Source organism: Eupeodes corollae, chromosome 2 (assembly GCF_945859685.1).
Source record: "Eupeodes corollae chromosome 2, idEupCoro1.1, whole genome shotgun sequence".
Taxonomy (NCBI): Eukaryota; Metazoa; Arthropoda; class Insecta; order Diptera; family Syrphidae; genus Eupeodes; species Eupeodes corollae.
In genome coordinates, this window is record NC_079148.1 from 84,490,768 (window position 1) to 84,504,622 (window position 13,855).

A 13,855-nucleotide genomic window follows, 5' to 3' on the forward strand; every position below is an offset into this window, starting at 1 on the left:
TGAGTCATGAGTCATGAGTCAACGTGTAATAGGGGACATAGATTCACGGGTATGAAAAAGAGACAAATAGAATCGGGATTATTAAACAAAGAAACTCTCTATAAAGACCGGAAAGCAATCTTTAACCCGGTTTGCCTACAAGCTAATATCAATTCACCATTCAAAATGTATAATTATATAATGTTAACTTTTAAAAATAAAGAAATTGCCTTTCTCATTCTTTATGGTTTGTTTAATACGATTTTAAAAAAATATTTTTTTAGCTTAAAATAACTTCGCAAGTAAACTTCTTTCTGAAGCAAATAATGCTTGCTTATAATTGTGTGAACAACATATTTATTGTATTATGTAAAGAGAACTTGACAAAATATTAGCAAAAAAGTAAAACATTGTTTTTTTTTTTTTAAATTTTAAATGTAATGTAAACGTACAAAACGGTCTTTATATAGAAATAAAAGGAAAGTCGACCTCTTAGTTTGAGTAAATGTTTAAAACTGCCGAAGCTTTATTAAATGGAAAATAACAATTCTTTCTTAAAATGCTACGTTGACATGTTTTGATGTTTCATGTTGCAATATGAGAATTGAATTATCTTTTGTTTCTGCCGAAGCTTTATTAAATGTAAAATAACAATTCTTTCTTAAAATGCTAAGTTGACATGTTTTGATGTTTCATGTTGCAATGTGGGAATTGAATTATCTTTTGTTTCTCACGATTGCAACTTGGAATTAGCTTGAAAATATAAGATTACAATGCTAAAGGGAAATGGAATTTGATTATTATAACTCCTCCCCGCCTTAAAGTTTTGCAGCCTCTGCAAAAGGATCTTTTTTTTCGTTACTTTTTGTTTCAGTATTTATTTCTTTTGATCTTAGTTTTATTTTCTTTATGAAAAGTATTACAAAAACAATAATCAAAATTAAACTTATTAAATTTAAGCTAGAATTTATTGTTGTAGTTATTTTATGTTTAAATTCCAAATACTCAATTTTTTCTCTATTTTTAAAATGATTAATATTTAGATTTTCTAAGTTCAAAGTATTTACAATTTTTGTAAAGTTATTATTAATATTTGGAATTATAAATTTCTCAGTGTAGTTTTTAAACTTATTTTCAAATACAGTATTTCCAATTTCAATTTTGCAGTTACTAAATTTAATCAAATTATTTCCACTAATTTTAGTTTTTTGATTTATACAATTTTGATTAATTTCTGTTACAGGAAAATTTTTTGTTATGACTAAATCGTCATATATTTTTTCATTAAAGGTTGAATTGTTAATTTTTAATTTACAAACAGTATTTTCTTTTAAAATATTTTTAATACATTTATCATTGTGTTTTCTTAATTTTCTTTTTAGTATAATTTCTTTTTCATATTCGAAAACATTATCTTTTTGTATAAATATTCTTTGTATTTCGGAATCTAGTTCTTCAAAATTATTATTTGGAAATGGAATGACGAGAGCGTTGAAAAATTCATCTTTTGAAAAACTAGGAAGACTTATAACAAAAATAAGTGATTCATCCTTAAAAATAACGCTATTTTGGATAAAGGGTAGCATTTCAGCAGTTATGTTATATTCAGAGATTTCTTTATTTGAAAATATGTTGTGTGCTAAAATGTTTAACCTACTCATGAGAATGTTATCTGAAATTTTACTAATCTGTCTAATTAGGGTTCCTATATCTGAATAAATTATTAAAATTGATTTTAATTTATCGAACGTTAACAGTGTAGTGTTTGTTTTATTATTGAGATCTGTTATTAAAGTTTTTAATTGAATTTGTTGTGTGTTTACATTTGTTACCACTTGTTTATAACTTTCGATCAAGTTATTGTTAATTATGACTTGTTTATTCATTTGTTCTGTTACCTGTTTTGTGTTGCTATCTAGATTATTTAAATGTTTATAAATGTCTATAGCATCTTCGTTGTCCATTGTCCCTGCGATGAGCTTCATACCGGAACCTAGCAAATTAATCAATGCACGTTTTTTTCGATTATTATTCTTGTAGATATGTGGTACTAAAATGTTTAAATCCTGTTTTGCCAAAGTAAGTTCCCTATCTAGTCTTTGATATTCGTCCGTATTTCGTTCCAAATTCAGTTTATTTATGTTTTCTTCGATTGTTTTGATTGCATCTTCGTAGTCATTCAAGTTTATAATGTGTAATATTTTTGTGTAGTTATCCCATTGACATACTATACATGGACTGCTAGTGGTGTGAATTTTCCATACAAAATTTTAATAAAAATGGTTCCACTTCAAATTAGCTACACTAGCCCTTTCAGGCCCAGTGGCAAAAAAAAGGTATGAAATATTTAGCGACATCTGTTTGTATTTAGTTGAGATAAGCTATTTCTGACATAGAAAGTATTGACATCTAGTATAATTTGTTGAAGATAAACGATGCCATGTTTTTTTTGCTGTGAGCAGTGCTGTCGCTTTAAAAATTTCAAGAGTAGTATTTTTTTATCATTTTGGGGAGTATTTTCTTAAAAAAGTAGGAGTAAAACAAAAAAAACAACAAACACATGCTTGGCCCCTGAACAAAATTAAAAACTGAAAATAATAATGTCCAAATACGAAGTTAATTGGCCTATTGCGAAGGTTAATGTTCCGAAAACAGACAAATAGGGGGATGTAAAGTTGTACCAAATTTTTGCTTTCACTGCTTAAAGGCCAACATTTTAAATAAACAATAAATAATTTAAATTCAATAGTTTTTGTTTATTAAATAAGAAATTGACAATTAAAATTATATTTTACATCAATATACATGTTTAAATATGCATGAATAAATTAAATTCATTATTGTAAATTCGATGTTTCATATTTTCAGTTACAAACATTAAGGGGTTAATTATAGCTACCATTGAAATCGATCCAGAACAACATTTTTATGATGTTTCCCTTTAATTAGAAATAAAAATTATGTAATCATCCATCGGAAATCCAAAGAATTTTTTTTGGGAAAAAAAGTGTAATTGCGCATTTATTTTTCTCTACAATTGACGGAAATTCATTTTCCTGAACAGCTGATACTTTATGTTCAAAAGTAAAACGAATCGTTCCACTGATTTGTGTTCTAATTTCACACAATTGCAATGATAGATTTCACTCAGTAAAATTTTGTCGGTGGATTTCAATCGGGAAATTTTTTTTAATGACAGAAATGTTTAAGGATAGCTATAGAGGACCTGTCAAAAAAGTTTCAATGTTTGTTTTCAATGATGAAAACCAATGATAGCTATAACTAGCACCTTATACAATATTTTGTTATTCTAGATTAAAGTTTTCGATGGCTCCCATTTTTCGGTGAAATTGTTTTTAAGAAGTTCCTTAGCAGTAAGTAGGGCTTTCACCGTTTCTACCTTGAGTGAATTTGTTTTTTATCTTTTATAAGGCTTACGTGTAAAAATTTTCTTTCTGCTGTTGCACTATTATTTTAAATTTTGGTTTTTATAGTAAACCAAATACAAATTTCTTTTCCGTTTTATTTTGGGGAGTAGTTTTCGTCCGTGGGTGGAGTAGCAGTTGACTCTGAAAATAGTAAAATACTACTATAGTAGCAAGAACGACAGCAGTGGCTGTGAGTATTAAATGTTACACAATTTATCCGCATAGCCCTCTTTGCGCTAGTGTTTTGTCCGTTAAAAGTGGAACCATCGTGAAGTTGGCTACTAGCAGTCCATGTATAGTATGTCGATGAGTTATCCACTATGGTTTGTTTCTCCATTCTGAAGAGTATGTATCCATTATTGGTATTTATATTGGAGACCTCTATCGATTGTCCCAGAATGTGCGCAATTTTTAACATGAATATTAGTGAATACATCTGAAAGAGATGTTCAATTTTTTGATTTTTGATATTTAAATTTTCTCTTTTGTTGAGATGTATTGTATTTAATGTTACGTTTCCTACTTGTGTCAAATACGTAGTTTTCCTGCCTTTTGTAATTATTTAACCTTTTATATTTCGGACTGTTTTTTACTATATTTCTATTAGATACTATGTTTTCATTTAGTTTGTACTCAGATGTACGATTCTTGTTTAGCTTGTTTATTCTATCTTCCTTTTCTTCTGCTAACCTTTTTGCTAAAGTTTCAATTTCATTTCTATCATAATTTTTATTTATAAAATCTATTGGGCGTAATTTTGTTGTAGTGTGAATTGTGTTATTATAGAATGTAATGGCTTTAAAAATTTTTGTGTCAATGTCATCATCATTGCTACTATCTAAGCTCATTATGCGTAAATGTTCGTTTAAGGTACCATGTAACCGTTCTATATCAGCGTTACCAGTTTTGTTTCCTGGAGTGGTAACGTGTGATTCTATTTCGTTTTCCTTTAAGAATAATTCTACTGCATTATGAAGGATACATCTTTCATTATCGTATACTAGTTTATTCATTTTTCCTAAGAATTGAATTCGTTCTTTGAGAGCTTTAAGAATTGAAATCCAAGTTCTATCTGTCAATTTATGTATGGTAGCATATTTGCTAAATTTGTCAATGGTCGTTAAGAACATGACGTTTCTGTATGGAAACCATATATCTATATGCGCTATAGCATTAAAATTATTTGCTGTTTCTGTTAACCTGAAAGGAAGTTTAACCGGCTGTCTGTCGTGTTTAGCTAATATACATGTTTCACAGTTGTTTATGTATTGTGTAATAATTTTTAATAAGTTTGGATGATAGTACGCTTGCTTTAATTCGTTAAAAACTTCTTGGATGCCTCGATGATTGTTTTTTAAATGTTCGTTTTTAACAATGTTGAGAATTTGTTCTTTGTCTGTAACGTCTACTAGTTTAATACTGGATTTAAGAATTTTTAAATTTTTATTATTTGCAAAAAATTTAACATAAATATCTTGGAATTGAACATATAACTTATTGTTTTCACAATAGACACACATTATTCCTTTGTCTATCAATAATCCCTTCATAATTTGGAGTAAGTTGCTATTGTCGTCAATGAGAACATAATTTTGAATTTTTTTATTAATAATTTTTTTGAATACTCTTTCTTTATTTCCTATTTCTAAATAAATTTGGTTTTTGTAGAGGTTGATAGCTTTTTCTGTGACGTATATGTACTGGGTCTCGTCTTCTATTCCACTGTGAATAGTAGCGTCAGTAGATTTAACGTCTTCGTCAGTTTCTAACCTATTTTTATTAATCGTATCATTGTTGAAAATGTTAAGCAATAAAGGTTCTTCCTCTAAATTATTATTTGGGTACCTACTTAAACCATCAGCGACATGATTTTCTTTTCCCTTTATGTACTCTATGGTGAAGTTATATTCATTCAATTGAATTTTCCACCTTTGGAGCTTCATATTCGGTTCTTTGAGGTTATTTAGCCAGACGAGAGGTTTGTGGTCCGTACGTATGATAAATTTTCTACCGTAAATGTATGTTCTAAAATACTTAACTGCATAGACAATTGCGAGAAGTTCTTTCTCGATTGTCGAGTACTTTGTTTCGTGCTTATTTAAGGTACGTGAAGCGTAACTTATAGGATGGTTATTTTGACTAAGTACCGCACCAATCGCATAGTTTGATGCGTCGCTTGTTATGGTGAATGTTTTCTCAAAGTTTGGGCTTTTGAGTATTGGATCGCTAGTTAGTAGTAATTTTAATTTATTAAATGCATTTATATATTCTGAGTCAGATTTGTTTATTTTCATGTCTTTTTTCAAGTACTTTATTATTGGATACGCAACTTTCGCATAGTCCCTAATGAACTTGCGATAATATCCAGTAATGCCAAGAAATTGTTTAATTTCTTTGACTGTTGTGGGAAGTTTCATTTTCTGAATAGCTTCTATTTTTTCGTTATTGGGTTTTATGCCACCATTAGTTATTGTATGTCCAAGAAAATTAGTGTATTCTTCAGCGAAATGACATTTATCAATTTGGACTTTTAAGTTTACCTCTCGTAATCGTTCCATGATTTTCCTTATTGAGAGTAAATGCTCATCAAAGCTAGTGGAAAAAATGAGTATGTCGTCTAAATAGACTACACAGATTTTATTGATAAAATCTTTCAGAACGTTATTCATTAGGCGCTGAAAAGTCGCTGGCGCGTTTTTCAGGCCAAATGGCATGCGAATAAACTCGTAGTGGCCATTTGATGTAGAGAATGCTGTCTTAGGACGATCTCTTGGTAAAACTTCTATTTGGTGAAATCCCTTAGCTAAATCTATGCTTGAAAAATAAGTGCATTTTCCGATTTTATCAAATAAATCATCAATGTTTGGCATGGGAAATCGATCATCGACTGTTTGCTCGTTAAGCTTACGATAGTCTACAACGATTCGCCATTTTTGCTCTTGAGAGTTATCTAATTTTTTTGGTACAACCCATATTGGAGAGTTGTATGGGCTGTTACTATGTTTTATGATATTTTGCCTTAACATGTCTTTAATTTGTCTTTCGACTTCTGATCTATGCACTTGTGGATAGCGGTATAATTTATTATAAATTGGAATATTATTTTTGGTTTCTATTTCATGTTGTATTTCGTTGGTTAATGAAAGGCTATCACCTTCTTTGAAAAATACGTCTTTAAATGATAGTAAGAGTGATTTGAGTTTATCAATGTCATTTTTGTGCAAATGTTTTGCAAAGCTTACTATTGGAATATTGGAATGAAATTCGTTGCTAAAAATTTCAGTAACATTTTCCGTATTTGAAAATGCAACATTTGTATACCATTCCTCTTCTTCATTTAGAAACAATGGTATTTTAGCAGAACGTGTGCGTAGTAATCGATTTTTATAATCAATTATCGCCTCCAGTCCTAGTAAAATATTGTTTCCAATTATTCCATCAAATTTTTCGTGAAACTTATATTCTAAAAAGTTAACATAATAATCTTTTTCATTAAACTCATTGAATAAGGGAAAACTGTACTCATTATTAACTTGTATATGACGACCTAAGACTCTTAGAAAATTATTTGTAGGGGCTAGTTTCCATTTGGGATTACATAACATAGGGTTTATTATACTTCTTTCCGCGCCGCTATCGATTATAAATTTTAAATTACGTAATTTATTTCCAATTACTATATAGGGTAATTGTTTTCGGGGTTGATCCGAAAATTTTGAAAAAATTCAGAGTCTTGAACAGGGTCTTGAACAGGGTCAGAATTTGCGATTGTAGCAATATCCATTGGTTCATTATTACGTGCAGTATTATTTTGTTGCCTACTGTCATTGTTATTTGTATTATTACGATTATTGTTATTATAATTGTAATTATTTTGATAACTTTGTTGGTTACTTAGTCGCGATTGCATGCTAGAATCGTAATTATTATTATTATTGTTACTGTTATTATTTTGAGAGTTATTTGGGTTGCTTCGTCGCGATTGCATGCTTGAATCGTTATTATTATTATTACTTCTATAATAATAATTATTATTATTATGATTCCTATAACCGTTATTGTTTTGAAAGTTACCTGGGTTACTTCGTCGCGATTGAACGCTTAAATCGTTATTATTATTATTATTATTATACCTGTTACTATTTTGATAGGAACTTGGGTTATTTTGTCGTGATTGCATTCTTGAATTGTTGTTGTTATAACTATTACTGTTGTTATATTTATTATAATGGTTATTGTTACGCGTATTATAAGAAATATTTCTAAATTTAAGATAATTATTTGAAGCTAATATAATGTGTGCCTCTTGCATTGTTAAAGGATTTCTATTAATAATAATGCCTCTTACCGGTTCTGGTAAGTTATTCTTAAAAACGTCTACAACTATTCTATTATTTGTTGTGGCTTGCTCTGTTGACATAGTGTTTTTTAATAAATACGCATTATTAAGTTTTACTAATAAACTATTCAGTTTATTATAAAAATCTTCTACTGTCGCGTCACATCGACAAAGTGAAATCTCATCCAGAATTTTCTCAATCGGCTCTGATTCACCGTGAGTTCGGATTAATGTTTCCTTTAACTCTGGCCATGTTTCCACATGACCTTGAGCAAGGATCGTCTCTCGAACTTTTCCCACAATTTTATCTTGGATATGGTCTAACAAAATTTTTTTCAAGACCACACTAAGTGTGTTAATAATTGGTATAAGTGTTTCTATTCGGTTTATAAAACTAAACAGATCAGATTTATTCCCGTTAAAGGATGTAATATTCGATATATTTTTAAAAATGAAGTTATATTTTTGGATTTCGTCTAAATTTTCCATTTTTGTTAAGATGAGGAACTAGATATATTTAATTTGATACAAAAAATTTGAAGTAAATTTTTGTTTTTGTTTTTTTTTTTTTTACATACATACAAACATACATACATTAATTCACTAGCTTTATTTGTTTCCACCTGACTTTCACGGGTCCAAATGCAATTTATAGATGTCCAATTCAGTTTATAGATGTCTATAGTTACAGATGTTTAATTACAAATTACAGATGTCTAGTTACAGATGTTAAGTTACAGATGTCTAGTTACAGATGTTCAATTATAGATTATAGATGTTCAATTACAGATTAGTTTTTTATTAATTTGCAAATAATTTATTTTAGCAAATTTCTTTTGATTTTATTGTCCATTTTTTTTTTCACAACAGACAACACACGGAATTATTTTTTTCTTCTCTTATTTGCTCAGCACTGAATAAGAATGTTTTTTTTTCGAAATTCGTTTGCAATGAGTATTTCTTCATCGAAATAATTGTATGAGTTTATTAGTTTACTTCTTCATCGAAATAATGTTTTTGCGTTTACCGACTTTAAAACAGTTTACTTCTTCATCGAAATAATGTTTTTGCGTTTACCGACTGCGCCAGAAATAAAAGGAAAGTCGACCTCTTAGTTTGAGTAAATGTTTAAAACTGCCGAAGCTTTATTAAATGGAAAATAACAATTCTTTCTTAAAATGCTACGTTGACATGTTTTGATGTTTCATGTTGCAATGTGGGAATTGAATTATCTTTTGTTTCTCACGATTGCAACTTGGAATTAGCTTGAAAATATAAGATTACAATGCTAAAGGGAAATGGAATTTGATTATTATAACTATATATTTAATTTGATACAAAAAATTTGAAGTAAATTTTTGTTTTTGTTTTTTTTTTTTTTACATACATACAAACATACATACATTAATTCACTAGCTTTATTTGTTTCCACCTGACTTTCACGGGTCCAAATGCAATTTATAGATGTCCAATTCAGTTTATAGATGTCTATAGTTACAGATGTTTAATTACAAATTACAGATGTCTAGTTACAGATGTTAAGTTACAGATGTCTAGTTACAGATGTTCAATTATAGATTATAGATGTTCAATTACAGATTAGTTTTTTATTAATTTGCAAATAATTTATTTTAGCAAATTTCTTTTGATTTTATTGTCCATTTTTTTTTCACAACAGACAACACACGGAATTATTTTTTTCTTCTCTTATTTGCTCAGCACTGAATAAGAATGTTTTTTTTTTCGAAATTCGTTTGCAATGAGTATTTCTTCATTGAAATAATTGTATGAGTTTATTAGTTTACTTCTTCATCGAAATAATGTTTTTGCGTTTACCGACTTTAAAACAGTTTACTTCTTCATCGAAATAATGTTTTTGCGTTTACCGACTGCGCCAGAAATAAAAGGAAAGTCGACCTCTTAGTTTGAGTAAATGTTTAAAACTGCCGAAGCTTTATTAAATGGAAAATAACAATTCTTTCTTAAAATGCTACGTTGACATGTTTTGATGTTTCATGTTGCAATATGAGAATTGAATTATCTTTTGTTTCTGCCGAAGCTTTATTAAATGTAAAATAACAATTCTTTCTTAAAATGCTAAGTTGACATGTTTTGATGTTTCATGTTGCAATGTGGGAATTGAATTATCTTTTGTTTCTCACGATTGCAACTTGGAATTAGCTTGAAAATATAAGATTACAATGCTAAAGGGAAATGGAATTTGATTATTATAACTATATGGAATGTCTTTGGCTTCAGCCAGCGTTCAACTCGGTCTGCTCAGTTATTTTATTCCGAGCTCGTAGACCACTCCATATGGCGTTTTCTTTTTTAGTTCAGAGCTGAGACATAGAGGAAATATATTAGGTATCTAGAGTCCCGACTTAATGGGTTTGCTCTCTTTCGGCCTACAAGCTAAATTGGGAGGATTTTGTCCATAAGGATAAGCATGTGTTAGTTGTCCCGTGCATTTCTTATGGGACCAAGCCATTATGAATGTAGTTGTTATGGAATTTGTGCCCATATTGCTCAACCGCGGGGGAAAAAACTATGAAGTGAACTCAGCCGTTCAAAAATGAGATCCGTTTTTGATAAAAACAGAACAAATCATGAAAAAAGTATAGGTACACCATAGAACTGCAATGCGAACGTGGCCCAATTTGAGTTGTTCCCAGTTTTGACAGATCAACAGCGAGGTAAGTATTTTGACAGCAAAAATTAAATCAAATCAAAACAAAACAAATCTATTGAATATTTTTTCGTATAAAACTTTAATTTATGCAGATTTTTATTTTGAGGAGCATCAAAGATTGCTTTTAACCAGAAGATTCCAAGAACTTGAAATCGAGATCGGCTCAATCGGTTGAATCTATGAAGTTAGCCACATCAATGAAATCTGGATGGGAAAAGTTGGAATCAGCAAGTCCAGTCGAGTTGAGCATATGTATGTATGATACGAGCAGTATCGCGTTCGTCGCGAGTAAGTTCACGTTCATCAAGTCGTCATCCAATTCGAACTCATTTCCTCATCGTCTTCGTCCTCATCATCAAGCGATAAAGTTGACGAAGCTTGAAGAACCAAATATAACAAGTCTGCCAGCAAACATGCTTTATCTAGCAGTGGTGCACAGAGGCCAGGCGCTGTATTTCGAAATCAATCCATTCCACCTGCCAGACGCAAATCGCGAAGTTCAAGAAAAGTTAATCACGAAGTTAAAGGAACTCTGGTGTGTCCAGTGGTGGATAAAGCCTAGATGATAACCTCGAATACAGTGCTATTAACATGAGCCACGAATCACCAAAATGCATCGAACAATTTAAGAAATATGACGAGATTTTGAAGCCGAAGCAGGGGATTGCCTTGAATTGAGTAAAGAGGAACAGGATAAAATCGATCTCGAAGATGCCAAGAAGAAGGAGGAAGATGCTAGGAAGATAAAGACCACTATATCAAGAACAGCTACATAGACCACCTGAAGTAAGTTAATTTAAGATCCAAAATGAATTTGAATTGATTAAATTACATTTGTTCCACAATATGCAATATCCAAAACATCAGAATAATCAAGAACCAACCGTTCGTAAGTTCACGATAAAATTAACGAAGCTTGAGGCATGATGAGGATGTTCTAAATTTGAAGACTAAGAAGAGGATTGTTTTGCAGGGAGCACAGAGGAACAGCATAAAATCGACCTCGAAGATGTAAAGAAGAAAAAGGAAAATGATGAAAATTCCAATGGCTGCTTTAAGATGATTCTGTAAGTTTATTTAAAATCCAAAAAAAGTTGTATTTATTTATTTACTCATTTAAAATAAAAAAATAAAAAAATAAAATTTAAAAATATCCAAGACATCAGAATCATCAACAAACAACCAATCTGATTTCACTTCCTGTAGAACACCACAACATATCTACGATGATGTAGATCATTATGACCACAGTGCTAGATAATAAGGACTGTCAGCACATAGAAGAATTTTATGAGAACGAGAATAGAGTGCGTCCAACACGTGAAACCGATCAACAGTGTTCGTCCAAATCATATTGCTGCTGTTAATGTTTTGTTGCAGCTTTCCTGAGCTTAGAAGTAAGCAAGTTTACTATTACGATTTTCAAGTTGTTAATTTCTTATTTTTTCTTTTGTTTATAGTATCCGAATGCCTGGTGGCTTCAATAAAAAATGCATTTCGATTTGGAATCGATCCGTTTAAAATGTAAAATGTCTCCTATTTGTTGGCAAGGATGAGTATATGAATAAAAACAATTTGTTTAAATTCACACATTCAAATTCATATTAGTTAACAATCCTTAATAATATTGTATTCTTTTTGCTGTGATAAGGAATTATTTAAATCATTAAACATGTAGACTTTTTGATATGTTAATCATGATTATTTGTTTTCAAAATAAAATGGAATTAATACAAATATGTAAATTCTATTCGGCACCCAACCTTATTTTTTTTCTACACTTCAGAATTTCAGAAAGTAGTTAGCTTATACCAAACCAATATCAGAGGCTTATCATAAGTGCATGTGTTAGTTGTTAGTAAGATAATAATACAATTAAAGCCCAACACACGCACAAAATACAAATCATAATTAACATTACCATGAATTAATACAGAACAAATAAGGACGTTTACGATAGTGGAGCACTGGTTCTAAACAATGATTTATAATACATTATAAGGCTTTTCGAGGCTTTTTCGATAGCTTTTTTCAAAAAAAATGTTTGATGTTTTTCCAAACCTACAATATCTTTAATCAATATTCCGTTTAAATTTGTTTCGTACTTTTTATTACGAATTTGTAGTCTTAGGTTAAAACATCAAGTTCCTGTAGTAAATTAAAAATATACAAAAATAATGTTGAAAAATAGGTTTGTAGCTAAAATTGAAGTTCGTAATCAGCATCAAAAATTAACTCACGAACTATTTAAAACCATAAAAGTATTACAATTCAAAACTTTAGGTAGAGTCAAATGAAGACTCATGAGTCTGTTAACCACATGAAATAGCGAAAGAATACACATGGACGTGATGAACCAAAACATAAGAAGAAAAAGGATTATGGTTTTAATGTCTCAATAAAGAAAAAAATTCTTTATACAGCTTATTTTTATTATTTGTCAAAAATTTGATACAATTAAGAAGTTATAATTTAGGAAAATTAAAAAGAAGTGTTATTCTTGAGTATATTTAGAGCGATTTTGTTCACTAGAAGTTGCACATAACTTGGGGTTTTTTATTGTCAACTTGAGAATTCGGTTTTGTTCACTCAAAGTTGACGTTTATAACTTTCGGTTTTAAACTCGAGAGTTTACAAACTTTTGATTTTCATAACTTCCCGAAAAAGTAGAAGTTAAGAAGAAAACTTTTGTTTTATATATTAAAAAAAAATAACAATAATGTATCGAAGAAATTATTTTTGGGAAAATTCGGCATGTTCATCTTCAAGCAGCGAAGATGAAGAAAGTCTGCAAATTGAGAGACGGGAATATAAAATGTTCAAACGCATTCAATTAAACACGTGGGATGACCTAGACTTTTTGCATCGTTTCCGTCTCTCAAAACGCACGACAATGATGGTGCTAGAAGAAATAAAAGATTCCTTGCCGTGTGATGAAAGGAGGTAAAATTTTCTCGTTTTAGTTGAAGTGTGGAAGTGAAATATTTTTCATTTTTCTAAAAAGATCACGCGAATTACGACCTATGACGCAATTGCTAATTGCATTAAGGTATTATGCGCTTGGATCTTTTCAACTAGCAATCGCGGATTTTTCAGGGGTTTGTATTACAAGTGTACACGTTTTGTTGAAACGTGTGTCCAGAGCTCTTGCCGAACTTTCCCCACGGTATATTCAAATGCCCCAAACGCAAAACGAGCGCTTGAAAGCAGCTAAAGAATTTTTGCAGCGGCAAAGTTCCCTCGGACTATTGGTGCAATAGATTGCACCCATATTCGAATTCAATCGCCAGGTGGAACAGATGCAGAAAACTTCAGAAATCGAAAAGGGTGGTTCTCGTTGAACGTCCAGACGGTTTCTGCAGCTAATTTAAAAATTAACGATATCGTGGCTCGGTGGCAGGTACAGCTTATGCTGTA

The 13,855-nt window shown here is 30.3% G+C and overlaps 1 protein-coding gene across 1 annotated transcript; it reads left to right on the top strand.

The window, feature by feature from the left end:
- The first annotated feature begins 13,010 nt into the window (after positions 1-13,010).
- Positions 13,011-13,777, top strand: LOC129948433 (uncharacterized). The gene is made up of 2 exons (XM_056059436.1): positions 13,011-13,381; positions 13,443-13,777. Exons 1-2 carry the CDS (start codon positions 13,158-13,160, stop codon positions 13,696-13,698), a joined length of 480 nt encoding a protein of 159 aa, XP_055915411.1. The 5' UTR covers positions 13,011-13,157; the 3' UTR covers positions 13,699-13,777.
- The last annotated feature ends 78 nt before the right edge of the window (positions 13,778-13,855 follow it).